The following is a 14,807-nucleotide window of genomic DNA, read 5'->3' as shown; positions in this document are numbered from 1 at the left end:
TGTTACCAGTGGTTGTTGCCAGTGAAGATAAATCGTGTGTTGTCGGGTCGGACTCAAGACGATCGTTACTGGATACCGGTCAGTGGTTGGGCTGAACGTAGTGTTTGTGCACTCAGCCTAGCTGGGAGCGACTATCCAACTCTGATTAGCATGACTTATGAATTAGGGTATTTCGAGGCAATACGCACAGTATGCACATATGCCAATTAGAGACTGACCAGCTGCAGTCCTAAACACATCGATGGGAAGATCCAAACAAACAATACTAAGTGAATTCAAACTTCACCCCATCGCACAAGCAAGTGGCTATCAGGACTCAGTGGCCGAGTGGATAACGCGATGGCGTTTGAAGCGAGGGTACTGGGTTCCAGTCCCAGAGTGAACATCAACTCTGAGATGCAGGTACATCCAGCTGACGAGTCCCAAATAGGACGAAACGCGCGTCCTGGATTCCACTGCTAGCCACTATCCATCTCTGCTTAACAACATATACTGTTTTAGATAACCAGGCAAACGTGAATAGTTTTCATTGTTGTTTTGTTCACCCGATCATGCAAAAATCCGGACACATTGACTGGATGAGCCATCATAGAGGCGACTAGTTTGCTAATGTTACTAAACAGGAAAAAACTTTTAAGTGATTGCCTAATGATTATCATTAAGTATCATAAAAACTAGAAATTAATATCAATTCTATTCAAATAGCTTGATATAAGTTGAATGCAAGTGATAACTTATAGATTATTAAAGTTTCAATTTTCCGACATTTTGATTATTAAATCAACAAGAGATACTTACTGTATGAATAGGTATAATTAGATCAGCATGACAATTATATGATGACAGTAAATTACGATTTATTCCGGAACCCAATGAACCACTAACTGAAGTATGGTCAAATTGCTTTTGTGCAGACAAATTGTTTCTTGATAAATCAACAGTTGGAAAGGAAGATGTTAGATTTTTCAGAAAATCATTTTCATGAGAATGTTCTTTAGGAGGAATGAACATTTCATGGTTTTGGTTAAAATTTTCTGAATTTATGCCAGTTGGGTTAGAACAGGAGCCAGTTCCAAGGTCATCGCATTTTGACACTTGATTGTTTTGCTTGTTCAAAAGAAATTGGTAAAATTCTTCGTAACAAAACTCAACAAAAAAACATATCGGATAAATATACAAACGCCCAAACGCTCTGGTACGTCAAAGGGTGGGGAGAGTTCGCTCTTTCCTTCCGAAATGCTCTCACATGGCGACGCGTATACAGCCACTGTCAGGGAATTCCTACTCACTGCCTCCTCGTGGCTGAGGGGTTGGTTACGAAATTGAGAAGACGAAATGCGAATGTCCAGCGCTTTAACCGGGTTGGTGGATACGGAGGATCTACCTAGATCAGTTGAAAAACCCTGATTCCAAACAAACAGTGAACATCGGCTCCAAGATCCTGAAGGGACAAATGGCGTATCAACCTATTGTTGGTCACCGGCTACCATGGGACTGAATCTCTCCACGATGTTCCACTGCCTTGTGGATTAGACCTCTATGTCAAAGGCTCGGGGTGTTGATTCCTAAGAAAACCACCTGTTTTGGTTTGAGCACTCGGGAAGCATTCCAGCTATCACATATATCGAACGATTTGTGTGGCGCATACGTATTTGGTGCATTCTTGTACCAATGTTAATGTGTTTAAATAAAATACAAGCGTATTGATGAATAACGTTTAAGTATCTTAATATAGGTTAAACGTCTTTTTAGGGATAGTTGGGATTTAGCTGACAACTAAACTGCAGCAGCTCACAAGTAATTTATGAATAGTGGATAAAATATTAGAAAATGTTGACACATCTTATCATACACAAATGACATCTACACTCTAAAAGTTATATTAGTCGGAAACTCTCTTACTAGGCGTTAAGTATATGTTGTAAGACAGAGGAAAGTAATAGTTACTTCGACTATACTTTCGAAGTTAACTGCGAAGCTTATCGGTATTAACAATTGAATGAAAGTATTCGAATAATTCACGGTATTAGTTTAAATCACTCGTAAAAATGTATTTCTTATAAGAAACAGAGTAAATATATTCAGTTGAGATTACTGTAACTTCCTATAGAAGTATAGTTTAAGATACAAGTTAAATGTAGTTGAACAGCCATCGCATAAAACTTTTTGGTAGCACTCTTGAATTATTTTGAAACTCTTAAGAGTTACGTATCAATAACCCTTTATGAAACTAAATTAGGTAACTTCAGGGTCACTGGAAAGCAAACCACGATAACAAGAATGACACATGAATGTCGAAGGTTGAAAATATATTTGCTAAGACATGGAGTACAAAAAAACGCTCAATGTACATAACCGACAAAAGGAAAACCACAATACTGGTCGATGACAAGTTACAGCACGATGTTACACTTAACGAACATATGTTTATGTTTCCTGAGAAAATTATATTTAGGCTACCATATAGCCAATGGAAGGCTAATGTACGCAGTAAAGTAGGTACTAAAATGTATTGAAGGTTTTCAACGAAGAAATGAGACCGAATTTGATGAATACACGGTGTATTTCAGAGACGAAATGATCACAGTAGCTGGTCATTAATATTTTTGAGAGCTACAAAATAAATAAACACATTCGTCACTTCAGAGACAGAATGATGTGGTGTTATGGAAAATAAGCAGTTGCGCTTGATATAAATTATAGTATTGGGACCGAAAATGGAATGTTGTAACAAAAGAAGCTTCTAGCTACATAATAATGGAGTGCTCTGGAACCGTTAGTGGGAACAATCAATTGTTACCTGTCAGTAAGACCCATATCTTTATACTTTATATCATGAAATGTTTAACAATATATTGTTATAAGTAGGATAATTTCAAAATGTGATGAGAGGCATAAACAGTGAGATATTAAGAGCTAATGAAAAGTAGGTGAAACAGATACAATGAAACTTGTTTGAGGTTTAGAGCCCAAGTAAAAAATTTGAAAACTTTAAAGTAGATAAATAACAGTGTAAAGGTTTATTTAACAGAATGAAATCCTAAGTGATTTAACAGCTACCTAAACATATGGTAGGTATTGAAGGTTATCAACTGGTAAATTAATGGATAAAAGTGGGCTAATGGTTTACCAATGAAATTTGCCAAAGTTAACATGATTTGAGATATATTTTCGAAACGTTATCACTTTTGCATGTTTACACATACATTATAGAGGAAACTAGTACTTACCGAAATTCGGGATTAGTCCAACAATTTTGAAATGATGGAACGGTAATAAATTAAGTAAACTATTAAAAAAGAATGCCGCTATTCATCAAGAAACTTTAACAAGTTACAACTTACACGAAGAGATGAAGAAAATTCATGTGAACTGCCTTCATTATGGCTTGTATTAATCAACGTACACCAAAGGTAACGATCCCGAAGTTCACAACGATAAAGCATCATAGGCGTCTGAATAGGTGAAGGAGTTAATTTCTGATAATTGAATTTAGTAAAAGAAGATTTTTTAGTAGTTATTACTTTTTGAGGGTAAAAATGTATCACAACGAAAATGAGAAAAGTGAGGTAAATGTCTGAACAATATAGTTGCTAAGTGCATAAGAATTACGAGAGCCTCAAATGGATATTGATATTTTAAATTCTTTTAAAGGCAAAAGAGTAAAATGTTCAGTAAACAATTCAACATGATAAATACTATGAAGTATACTGTTAAAATGTTTGGAACCTAGTTTTATATTACTGAAATACGCAGTAAGACAGTTTTCTTATTAGTAAATTCATGTCACTTTAAAATAATATATGATTTTCCTAACGTTAATCAAAATTTATCTGACCGAATAATTGGTAAGAACTTTTCACAGTTTTGGCATTGCATTTAAAGATCCCAATTCAATGTAAATCACAATATAGTGTTAAACAGAAGTTCCAAAACGCTTATCAGATATGAAATCAATCTTTTTAATTGGTAAAGTAACACACAGGCAACTAACAAAGTGAACAAAGTGTATTGACGATTAGATCAGTAATTAATTCATACTGTAAATATAATTGCTTTTTATTAACGTTAATAAGTCAAGTAACTGCATCGACTAATTGAGTTGTTCGTGTGATGAGCATTTCACCACACGAACTCTTCTATTAACGCGAAACGTTTTATTTTAAAAGTCTTTTTTCTAAGTCATGACAAGTTGTTAGGTGGACTTATTTACCAACATGATGTCAGTAAATGTAGTTGTTTCATTAAATATAGTGGGCAGAAAAAATTCACATAAAAACAAAGCTTAAAATGCGTTTTGTTTTTATACATATGAATGAGCTGATAATACGCTGTTTAAAACTGTTAAAATTTAAATGTAGGTAAACTATCAAATTACCTACTTCACCGATTCTAACCAAACAATTAAACTTGAATCATTAATCTTATCAAGTTGAATGGCTAGTCAACACAGGTGAGGGAGCATAGATTGAGATGAAGGGAACAAGATAAACTATTGATTGAAATAAAAACCAACAGTATTTTGAGCAAGGACGGATAGTGGATAGCAGTGGAATCCAGGATGCGCGTTTCATCCTATTTGGGACTCATCAGCTGGATGTACCCGCATCTCAGAGTTGATGTTCACTCTGGGATTCGAACCCAGTACCGTTCGTTTCAAACGCCATAGCATTACCCACTCACCTATTGGGTCCTGATAGCCACTTGCTTGTGCAATGGGATGAAGTTTAAATTCACTTAGTATTGTTTGTTTGAATCTTCCAATTGATGTTTAGGACTGCAATCGATCAGTCTCTTATTGGCATATGTGCATACTGTGTGTATTGCCTCGATATAGAATTATAAGCAATAGGTTAAGGCTATATAAAGCTTGTAACTGAGGACAACATCGAGGCAATCCGCACAATATGCACATATGCCAATAAGAGACTGATCAATTGCAGTCCTAAACATCAATGGGAAGATTCAAACAAACAATACCAAGTAAATTCAACAGTATTTTGGTCACTACGTTTATCTACAAAAAATAATTGAACTTGAAGTGTTGAACAATTGAATAACTTACACATGACCTTTTTATTTAAAATAGAAGAGTCATGTCATCTATTACAATAGGATGCAATATTTCAATAATTAGTTACAATCCATTTCGGGGATGAGCTTCAGACGGTTCAGCTCTTAAAGCTGGACGTACATTCGTTGTAGCGCGTAATTTTTGAGTGGGGAAAATTTGAATCACAAGAGTAAGTCATATTTGAACAATATGCATATTGTATTATTTTAAGTCTTCTGGTTAGCATATTTAAATGGTCTATCGAATTTCGACGCGATTCAGAAACATAAGCTGTTACGATTGGATTTTGAATGATAGAGAAAATCTCTGGTAAAATCATAAAACGTTCACCGAACAGCAAGAATCTGTGTATTGACGTTTGATCTAATTTATTAGACCATTATTGTAGAAGTTATTGACATGAAACTGGTGTATACGTGTAGGACACAAATTTTCCACGTCACTTATGATTACCAAAGACTGAAAGATTTCCATCGTTTGTTATCTAGATTCCAGTCTTCTGTTTTTGACAATACAACAATGAAAACATAACAGTCAGCAATCTCTAGTGCAAAACTCGTTAATAACAGTGTATTCTCATTATATTGAACTTTCACTTAATAAATAAGAATATGTGAAACGCGGTGGCATATGATATCACGTAGCGTCAATTCGTTCCGTACTGAATACCTATTCGTTTGAAAACAACCCTGCTATCTAGAGTCAACCACATTATTATAACAACATTGTGACATTTTTATAAAACACATTGGCACAAACCAACTTCAGAATGACAGAGAAGATACTTTAACGATATACTAATAATTACAGCAAATCAGCTAATATGTACCATGTTTAATATCAGTTTAAATAGATATTGTCACAATAAAATATTTTGTACTTAAGTAAATAAAATGTTACATGAATAGTTATATATGTTATAACCAAACGATTTTGAAGGTATTTTGTTGACCATAATACCTGATTTCGATTTCATAAGTGGATGAGTAGTTTCCAAAAAAACAAAACAACAATTATTTAATGCCTTTGTGATTTCCGAAACAGTTTTTCGATTAACGAAATCAGTTTGTGATGAAAATCACAGAATGCCACGTGAGAATACCAGACAATTCTAGGGCGCAATTAAAAAATCTTGAGTTGATTTCTTCATTTATAGAAATATCTAATTTAAAACTCTTTAATTAAACATTGAATACTGAATGGTTCAGCTGTACAAATATTAATACTTACACGAATCCAAAGATATCCAGACTTTAATGGTAATTTAGCTGAATGAGGTTGTGCAATAAGTCGATAGCAAATATTACCAAATAATGGTAAATCACATATTTCTGATGTTTCATTCGATTGGTCGTTAAATAGAGAATTTCTATGTATTGTTGTAGAGTTAGAAACAGATAATGATGAATTTTTACATTCACGTGAATAAACAAGTTGATTACCCATTTCTAGTGTATGAGAAGAGACTTTGTTTTGTACATCTTTTAAAGTGGCAACACAACGTCCAATTAAATCAAAATACTGAGATCTATAATGTACGAATATGAATGAGAAATTAACATGTTTAGAATAGAATAAAAAATCTAACCTATTAAACTTCATTCTTTTCATTTGTAAGATAACATTCATACGATTATGTGGGAAATATCACAAAAACCTCAGTTCAAGGGCTTTGCAAATAAGATACTATATTAGTTTATCATTTGGACGCGAATATCCTCAAATTAATCTTTGCACAAAGAGTTAAAATTGTTTATCATCAAGCCCAAGCATTTTCAAATGACGTAAATACAAATTACTTTATGAAGTCTTTTCTAATGCACGAGAAATAGATATAACATACTACATTTGAATAGATTTTACAGAAACTTTCCTAGCTACGTTTATCCGCATATCAGAGGAAAGTCAAACTTCTCCACAGACTTGAATCATTACTGCACTAACTGGATTACAAACAAAATCCTAATCAATTAATGAACAGTAACCAATGTCATAATATCTAAATATTACTGTCCACCGAATCCTATCAATTATGATCAGAAAACTTTGTAGCAATCCAGTTTGACGACAAATAAACTGCCGATCATTTCACTTAATTACATAAACGACATCATATGTATTAGCATAATTATGCTTATAACACTTAATGAGATTTAATTTGTTATTTTTTATTCTTGCTTAAAATAATTTAAACAAAACGAAACTCACGAATTTTGATTGATGGATGAGTCGGAATTCACAACATGCTGGAGAAAAAGAAATCGAAGATAACCACTTTACTACTTAAAATAGAATATACAGTCAGATGATCGAAATAATTTGTTAGGTGAGTAAATGAGTACAAGGTTATCACAAAACATGAGTTAAAATTTCTATTAGTTATATTTTTGTTTATGAAATCATATTTGATCATTGAGATGAAAACAATTTATAGACATGAGACAAAAGAGACATTGTATTCAAGAAGATTGATGCCAGTAATATTAGAACATAAACGGAATAAAAATAGATTGAAACCATCATATGAATTCGCACTTAAATTCTCATATGGTAATCCAAAAACTTATCTGATTTAACGGAAAGATCTTACAGAGAATCTGGCAGGTACAGAAAGTCAGAAAGAGGTCAGTAAAAGGTAATGAAAAATACGACGAAATATGAAACTATCAAAAGAAACTATGGACAAACTAAATGTACCGAGAAATATATATGCAATCTAGTGTCAATTAAACGTTAAGACATGTTGTTATATCCCCTGGCGAATTATGAATCATAAATCTGAGGTCCATTTATGGACAAATGTAATACGCCTATTCCTATTGGATAGTTGTTAAATAAGTGACCTAATCGTTTCCGTGTTCCTCTTATCATAACTTTTATTTTGACCTTGGAACTATTATTATTGATTACTTTCCCCCTAGCTACAGCCACATTGGCCAATTATTGTACAAATGTTATTTTTCTATTTTTGATATATGTGGTGTGTTTGGTTAGTATATATAACCCAGTATGCTTGTAAATAATGATTCATACTGCTGAGGCTGTTATTTGTGTTCTGGACTTAACGGCTGGGCTAGGCAGATAGGAAGGACCGAATAGCACCCAAGACTGCTCGTACGTATTTTCTGTATCATTGGACATATACATATATATTAAGAGGCCAGAAATCCATACGTTATAACACATGTAAATAAGCAGTTTAAGAGATGAACTTTTAATGAGACGTAAGCATTAAATTCAGACAATGTGTGGTTCAAACAAACAGCTGTAATAAAACTATAAAGCCTTTTTTTTAATGTTTGGAAGAAAGATATAGGCATAAATGAACTCACTTGGTCTGATGATCTTCTTACTCCATCATAGATTGGTAAAATTCGACGTTTAGAAAATAAAGAATTGTTTTTAGAACCTCCCTTTGGAAAAGCATAGATTTCGATTATACATTCGAATTCCGATGTCACATCATCACTTAACGAATTAATCGAAAAAAAAACCGATCAGTCAGTTTTATGCCATGAAACAGAGTTATGTATTTACTCTAATAAGTCATTTATTTACGCAATGATAATTTTAACCAATGCCAATGTAGATAGACAATTATTTTAAGCTTTCAAAGAATTCAGTAACTTACGAGTTGTGAAACGATTAAAGGTACAAAGTGACGGAAGTAATGCAGTTCGATTAAAATAGCAGTGATTCTGAGTTAAAAGGCATTATCGGTCGATAAATGTATTCACTAAACTATGATGTCAGCCTGTCATGATAGGTAAGGTGTAATAAGAAGTGCTACACAAAATGATCCTAATAAATAGCCACCTCTACAGCATTGGAATCAGAGGTCGGATCTCACTGGTTGGGAATCAGGGTTTTCTGACTTCACCAGGTACATATTTCGTGTTTATTGTTTGACAACTGATTTTGCTTACATTCTAATTGCAAGTTGTCAGCAAGACTAAAGTGTCAGGATATACATAATACACATTCATATGAGACTTCTAGAGTGAATCATTACATGAAAACAGAAACACTAACAATCCATGGCAAGGATATAAGTAATGAGTCGAAAATCCCAGACTCGTATAAATCCAAGTAAACGCCAACTCACATGCCGACGTATATTCATGGTAACTGAGTGTGAAAAATGTACTAAAATGGGACCACTCACAAACCTGAGTCGCTCTTTCTAAATTATTAGAAAGCTACAGAAATAAATTTAGGTGGGAGAATGTGAATATTAATCAATTAAGCTGAGACACGTATTTGCATAGGCAGTAAAACTCGAGCATGAAATAAACAATCAAGTTAATAACCTAACTATAACATTAATTAACCAATAAGCAAATTATTTAGGTAACTTACAACGTCCATTTATCATTAAATTCAATATCTGCAGTACCAGGCTTGATATCGAAGATTAGCCGAGTATCCCGAATTAAATGACCAACTTGGATTGTACAAAACAAACTATAACCATCACATTGTTCCCCACTATCTGAATAGTCCGCATTATCGCCAGAAGCATTAACAACAGCAGGTAATAGACCGCTAACAATGCTAGACGTTGGAAATAACTGTTGCATAGTTAAATGCATGTTAGTCCCTGGGGCTATATTACGCCAGATCAATGGTATACGAATATCTATAAACACAAAATTCATACAGAATAATTATGATTAATAAAACACAACCAATTAGTGTAACATAAACACATAAGTAAAAAATACGTGTATAGAACATAAAAGTACCATTTGAAAACAACATCCACGACTAAACTATTATGAAAATAAAACAATTATTAGAAACATTGTAGTATTATCATATTATCAGAAACAGACAGGATACTAAGAATATATGGTAAATCAATTGATAGGGTTGTGTATATTCATTGACTGCAGTAGCTGGGACATGTATTACTTATCCTCAACCACAATGTCGCGCGACGTTGTCTGATTAGGTTGTAAGAAAGTTAGAGGTGGCCAAATCAAGATGTAGAACCGGTCAGTGAAATCAATAACTGTTGGACTAATCCATACCGACAGATGCAGACTACTTGGATAGGGTCGGCGTGGTAACGGCGAATAATGGATGGAGGCTTATGGTATTATGGGACAAAAACGGTCACAGAGGAGTAAACTCATCCACTCTCATATCTATAGTAGACCATTCGCTTCAGTATCCCTCCGTAAATACATTTTTATCAATTTTTCTAGAACTATATTCTCAATGTTAAACCCTTCTTACTATCACTACTATTATCATTCTGTATTATTTTTAATCCATTTTGCTAATTTCATCTCGTGGTGATTTGGTATAACAAACTGTGTGAACCGACAATTATTTTAGGCTCTACGTTCATTATGGCATACTGACTCATATTTAAACCACCAAAATGTAAACAGACAGGTCTTTTGCTGGTTTGGTGATCTGCTTGCATCTGACAATGATATATATTGATTTAAAACTCATTTGCAGTTCTTACACGGCATCAAACTTTCTAAGTTTATCAAAAAGATCTTACCTACAAGTTTAAAACTACTATTTCGGGCGAACAAAACATTAAAATTAACATGGCAAGTATCGTACAAGTAAGTTAAGTTCGAAAATTAACTCGCAGACTCAGGAATTAAATAGGACGAGCTTGATGATGTTGAAAGTTAAAAAGTAAGGAAATTGAAGATCAGTCAGTAATTTTATCACAAATATCATTCATTGAAATCATATTCAAATCGACAATTAAACACCCTAAAAATATGAACCTGAGTCACAGTGTAATGAGCATAACTAGGGGAATCCCAACTGTAGCCAGATAAGTCAGAAGGACAATTTACGGAGTGTGACGTCGCCAGAGTGTAATATATTATTAGTTTCCTGAAGTTAAAAAGACTCAAAATCTTCCCTAGTCAAAAGACATGAAAATATTCAGTTCAATAGTCGAGGGAAAGCTCGTGAACACGAAAGAAATTAGAAACTAAACACAATCACCCAGTAAACTCTAGCTTTCAGTATGTCTATCAATATACAAATCAACCACACTTCAGAAAGAGAGTCACAAATTAGTCACATATCTCGAGACACATATCGATATTATTCATTATATGAGAATATTAAGATGTGTATATAGGCTGCAAGGTTTAGAACAACATTTTAGATCTCATCGCTAAGAAATTCTTTAACATACATAAAAAATCAAAGCAAAACTGTTACTCGGCAGTCTAGAATACATCTCTCTAACATTTAAACAGTAACGAGTGGATAGTTTAGGTCTTTATAGAAAAGCGAAACCGTCTCCATATTAGGTAGGTGAGTTATAACTAGTGTTACATCGTATATTTTAATGTTGTGTAAAGAGTGGGTTTAATCTAAGGCAGATTCCGATAAGATACTTAGTATCCCATGAAATAATACCAGATTTATAAATATTCATGGACGCAGAATGAAACACAGAAGCTAAACTCAGGGTAGATTTTAGTCACTTTTCTTTAAACAAAATGAAAGCATCAACTTAAGTACGAATACCTGATAAGCACAATTGGGCGTAGCCTGGCTTTGCGAAACACGATTTTCGTAAAATAGTCCCATTAAAGATTGAAGCTTCTTTAAGTAGTGTATCGGAAAGCGTTTTGTTAGCATGCTTGGCATCTTCAACTTTTTCACGTTGAACTAATCGCATACAACTGAGTAGCTGTGCATGACTGACAAGTAGTGTTTTAGCCGCATCAAGACGTTGTAGCGGATTCTGAGCGATCGACAAAATTCGACAGGCAGCAGCTCGTATCTTATAAAAACGTTCCAAATCCTGCTGTAATTTTGGGTCCTTAAGAATATAACAATTATAAAGACAGTGAAATGGAGTGACAGAAATGTAAACGACTGAAACTTTTAGAAAAATTACAACGTTAGTAAGGTTTAATAGACGGTGCAATTTATGAAATGAGTGATTTTATCTAAAATATAGGAAAATAATGACAAGTATACTTTAGAAAGGAACAAATGAATACTTAAACATTTTACTGGACTTGTGCTCAAGGTTCAATTATTTACAAATTTAGTTGTGAGCAAGGAAATGTTCGGAAAGTTTGGACTTAAATTTAATTGCTGAACATCACGTTTGGAATGTGTTATAGGCGAAGTAAAAATAGAGTACATATTGAGTTTTACAACCAGCTTCAGTTTGTTTGAAATTAATGGAATGAACATTACCTGATTCGGCAATCAAGTGAGTTTTTGTATCGGGCTTCCCAAACAAGACAATATACTAGCTTGGAGCACTTAATACAGTTCTAAGATTAAAACAATTCTGTAGAAACTAACGATGCATAACACAAAAAATCACTTTAGAGAACGGCACTCAAACAACTATGAAATCACTAGTGCAGTCTTGAGTGCTGTTAGAGGTATGAGGGCGGTTATCACTATCCCGGTTGTCCAGTATGTTGTCAGGTAATATAATTCATCTGCCTGAAATCACACCATCGGAAAAGATATGTGGCCGATAAAATTTTGCGAGACATTAAGAGAAATCGTTCAGTACTTGTCAACCAAATCTATCAGTGACAGTGGGAAGCTAGAATGGTCTAACAATTTAGCTCTCTGGGGTGCCATTAAAACGATTTGCAAATTTACGTCACAACTTGTTCATCAATACGTGACGCCAAGATTTGACGAGCTGACAGACGAGAACGCTGATAACCATATGCACATCAAACAACTAAACAACAGAATGTAGATCAACGAAGTGATTTGTGTAATGAATAACTGGACTCGAGATATCTAAACGTATAGTTACAAATTTCCAGGATCTGATGGGACGTTTTAGTTCCCTACAGTTTTAGAAAAATGACTTACTGAACTTTTGATTTTCGACGGTGGTAATGGTGGCAAGGTTGGATCAGCTAGTTTGGGTTTAGGAACTTTGAAATGCTTTCGATTTAAATTCCAAGATAAATGGGACATAGAAGATGAAAGTCTACCTTCTGTGATTCAAGTTTTGAATTAATATGTAGTGATAGACTTCTCATGTGTGCTTTAGAGCAATCTACCAATCAATTTTGCAAAGTGATGTAGTGTGACATGGTATAATACCAAATGATTATTCGCTATGCCGCTTAATACTTAATTATATCAACACGTGACTAGAAAATTTTGTGAAACTATGAGTACAGTATTTTTTTGTCAAGTAAATGAGAAAAAATTGAGATTCACACATAATTTGGAAACATTACAAAACAATGTTAAGAAAACCTATTCCAAGAGGTTTTTGACTGACAATCCGAATAAAAGTACGCTAGACAACCTAAAAACTATAAACTAGGAAGAACTGGGTAAACATTCACCAACAAATAGTGTTGTGAACTACAATCGAAGTTTCCTTGCTCATCTTAATAACGTACATTAGTACGACGGGACCTAACTGCTTGCTTCAATAATTAGTTTTACATACGATCCCGGTTTTGATAATATTCTGGCTACATAATACCATGGATGATACTATTAGGCTTTAGCAAAATTATCAAAGTATTAGTACTTAGTAGACCGACTATCGCATTTATTCATACCATATACTTCATTTCAAGTGATAGAAACAAAAAGACGTAATAAAACAATGTTTCATGCGATTTTATGATCGATAGTTTTAGATTGTAAAGATAACATATTAGGAAGTCCCGGAGGTATATCTGATTATCTCCTAGATTTTCTGTTATGGCACCTAGTTGAAAATTTTGAAGGGTCATCGGGAAGGATGCAAAGCTAGCCACAAGCAGAAATATGGGGAATCTGAAAACGTAAACAACGAGCGTGCACGAATCATACGAGGCTCAATTAAAAGTCAGGTTACTAAGACACAGGCGAATTTCTATAATGTGAGTGATAATACATGGCTAGACTAACAGTATAGAACAACTAAAAGAAGAAACGATACTAGTGAGAATATAATTTATGGACGACCTTTGAGCGACTCTAAAGTGATATTGAGAGCGTCCACCTAATAACTAGGACTAAATGAGGATTATAAACCAGTGTGAGGAATTAGGATTATGATTTACAGTTGATGGCTAGGGATTAGATTTACGGTTTTCATTACCAACTGACATCAGCTAAAATGAAAAATCTCCATTTGGACCAATGGGTGAACGACTTTTGCGCCAAAATCCAACACCTATCGTCCTAAAACTGATTGGTTCGTCCATAAATTGTAGTCTTGCCGCCAAACTAACCATAGCCCTGTTCTTCACAATATTTTGTCAACGAAAAAGTTGACAAGGATATTGACAAACAGTGAGGGATTCATTAAACATACATAGGTGGAATGAGGAATAACTACCATGAAAACAAAAAATCCTAGGCCCAAAATCTAAGTGTTTAAGGTTACCTTGGAAATTGTCCCTTTCCGAAACAAGCTCGCCATGATGACTACAAGCTACCGGTCGAATGACCGCTAACTATGACCTTCAAACTGAAAAATCTGGATTGGTTGTGAACCTGTATGCCTAGACAGATCGATAGGTGAATAGACAGATTCTATTGGCCGAAATAAGTGTTTGAGATTTGGCTTAAGCAATCAGAACTCGATTGTACCTCACCCAATGGCAGTACTTATTTTCAACATGATGAGACGTACTTTTAGTTTTGACTAGGGTTTTGATTATCTTGAAAGCGACGCTAATTGTTTTGCTGAATAAGTGGGTTCTACAGGTTTTCTAATTGCTTGTTTGATCACGGTTATAAAAATCCA

At 34.1% G+C, this 14,807-nt stretch overlaps 1 protein-coding gene across 1 annotated transcript in view; it reads right to left on the bottom strand.

Annotated features, from left to right (window-relative positions):
• Smp_132240 (hypothetical protein) overlaps positions 1 to 14,504 on the bottom strand; it is a gene marked incomplete at its 3' end in the record, with an annotated part of 19,494 nt that extends 4,990 nt beyond the window's left edge. Inside the window, exons 1-8 of the mRNA XM_018798946.1 lie at positions 14,445 to 14,504; positions 11,591 to 11,888; positions 9,434 to 9,713; positions 8,407 to 8,542; positions 7,283 to 7,320; positions 6,305 to 6,602; positions 3,345 to 3,479; positions 799 to 1,107 (exon numbers count right to left, since the gene is read on the bottom strand). Coding sequence (XP_018650784.1) covers positions 799 to 1,107; positions 3,345 to 3,479; positions 6,305 to 6,602; positions 7,283 to 7,320; positions 8,407 to 8,542; positions 9,434 to 9,713; positions 11,591 to 11,888; positions 14,445 to 14,480 — 1,530 coding nt within the window. The 5' untranslated portion in view covers positions 14,481 to 14,504. The remainder of the gene's footprint in view (positions 1 to 798; positions 1,108 to 3,344; positions 3,480 to 6,304; positions 6,603 to 7,282; positions 7,321 to 8,406; positions 8,543 to 9,433; positions 9,714 to 11,590; positions 11,889 to 14,444) is intronic.
• Between the last annotated feature and the right edge of the window lie 303 nt (positions 14,505 to 14,807).

Source organism: Schistosoma mansoni, chromosome 3, assembly GCF_000237925.1.
Source record: "Schistosoma mansoni strain Puerto Rico chromosome 3, complete genome".
Classification (NCBI taxonomy): Eukaryota; Metazoa; Platyhelminthes; class Trematoda; order Strigeidida; family Schistosomatidae; genus Schistosoma; species Schistosoma mansoni.
Note: the sequence above shows the minus strand (reverse complement) of the source record. Positions and strands in the feature narration are given on the sequence as shown.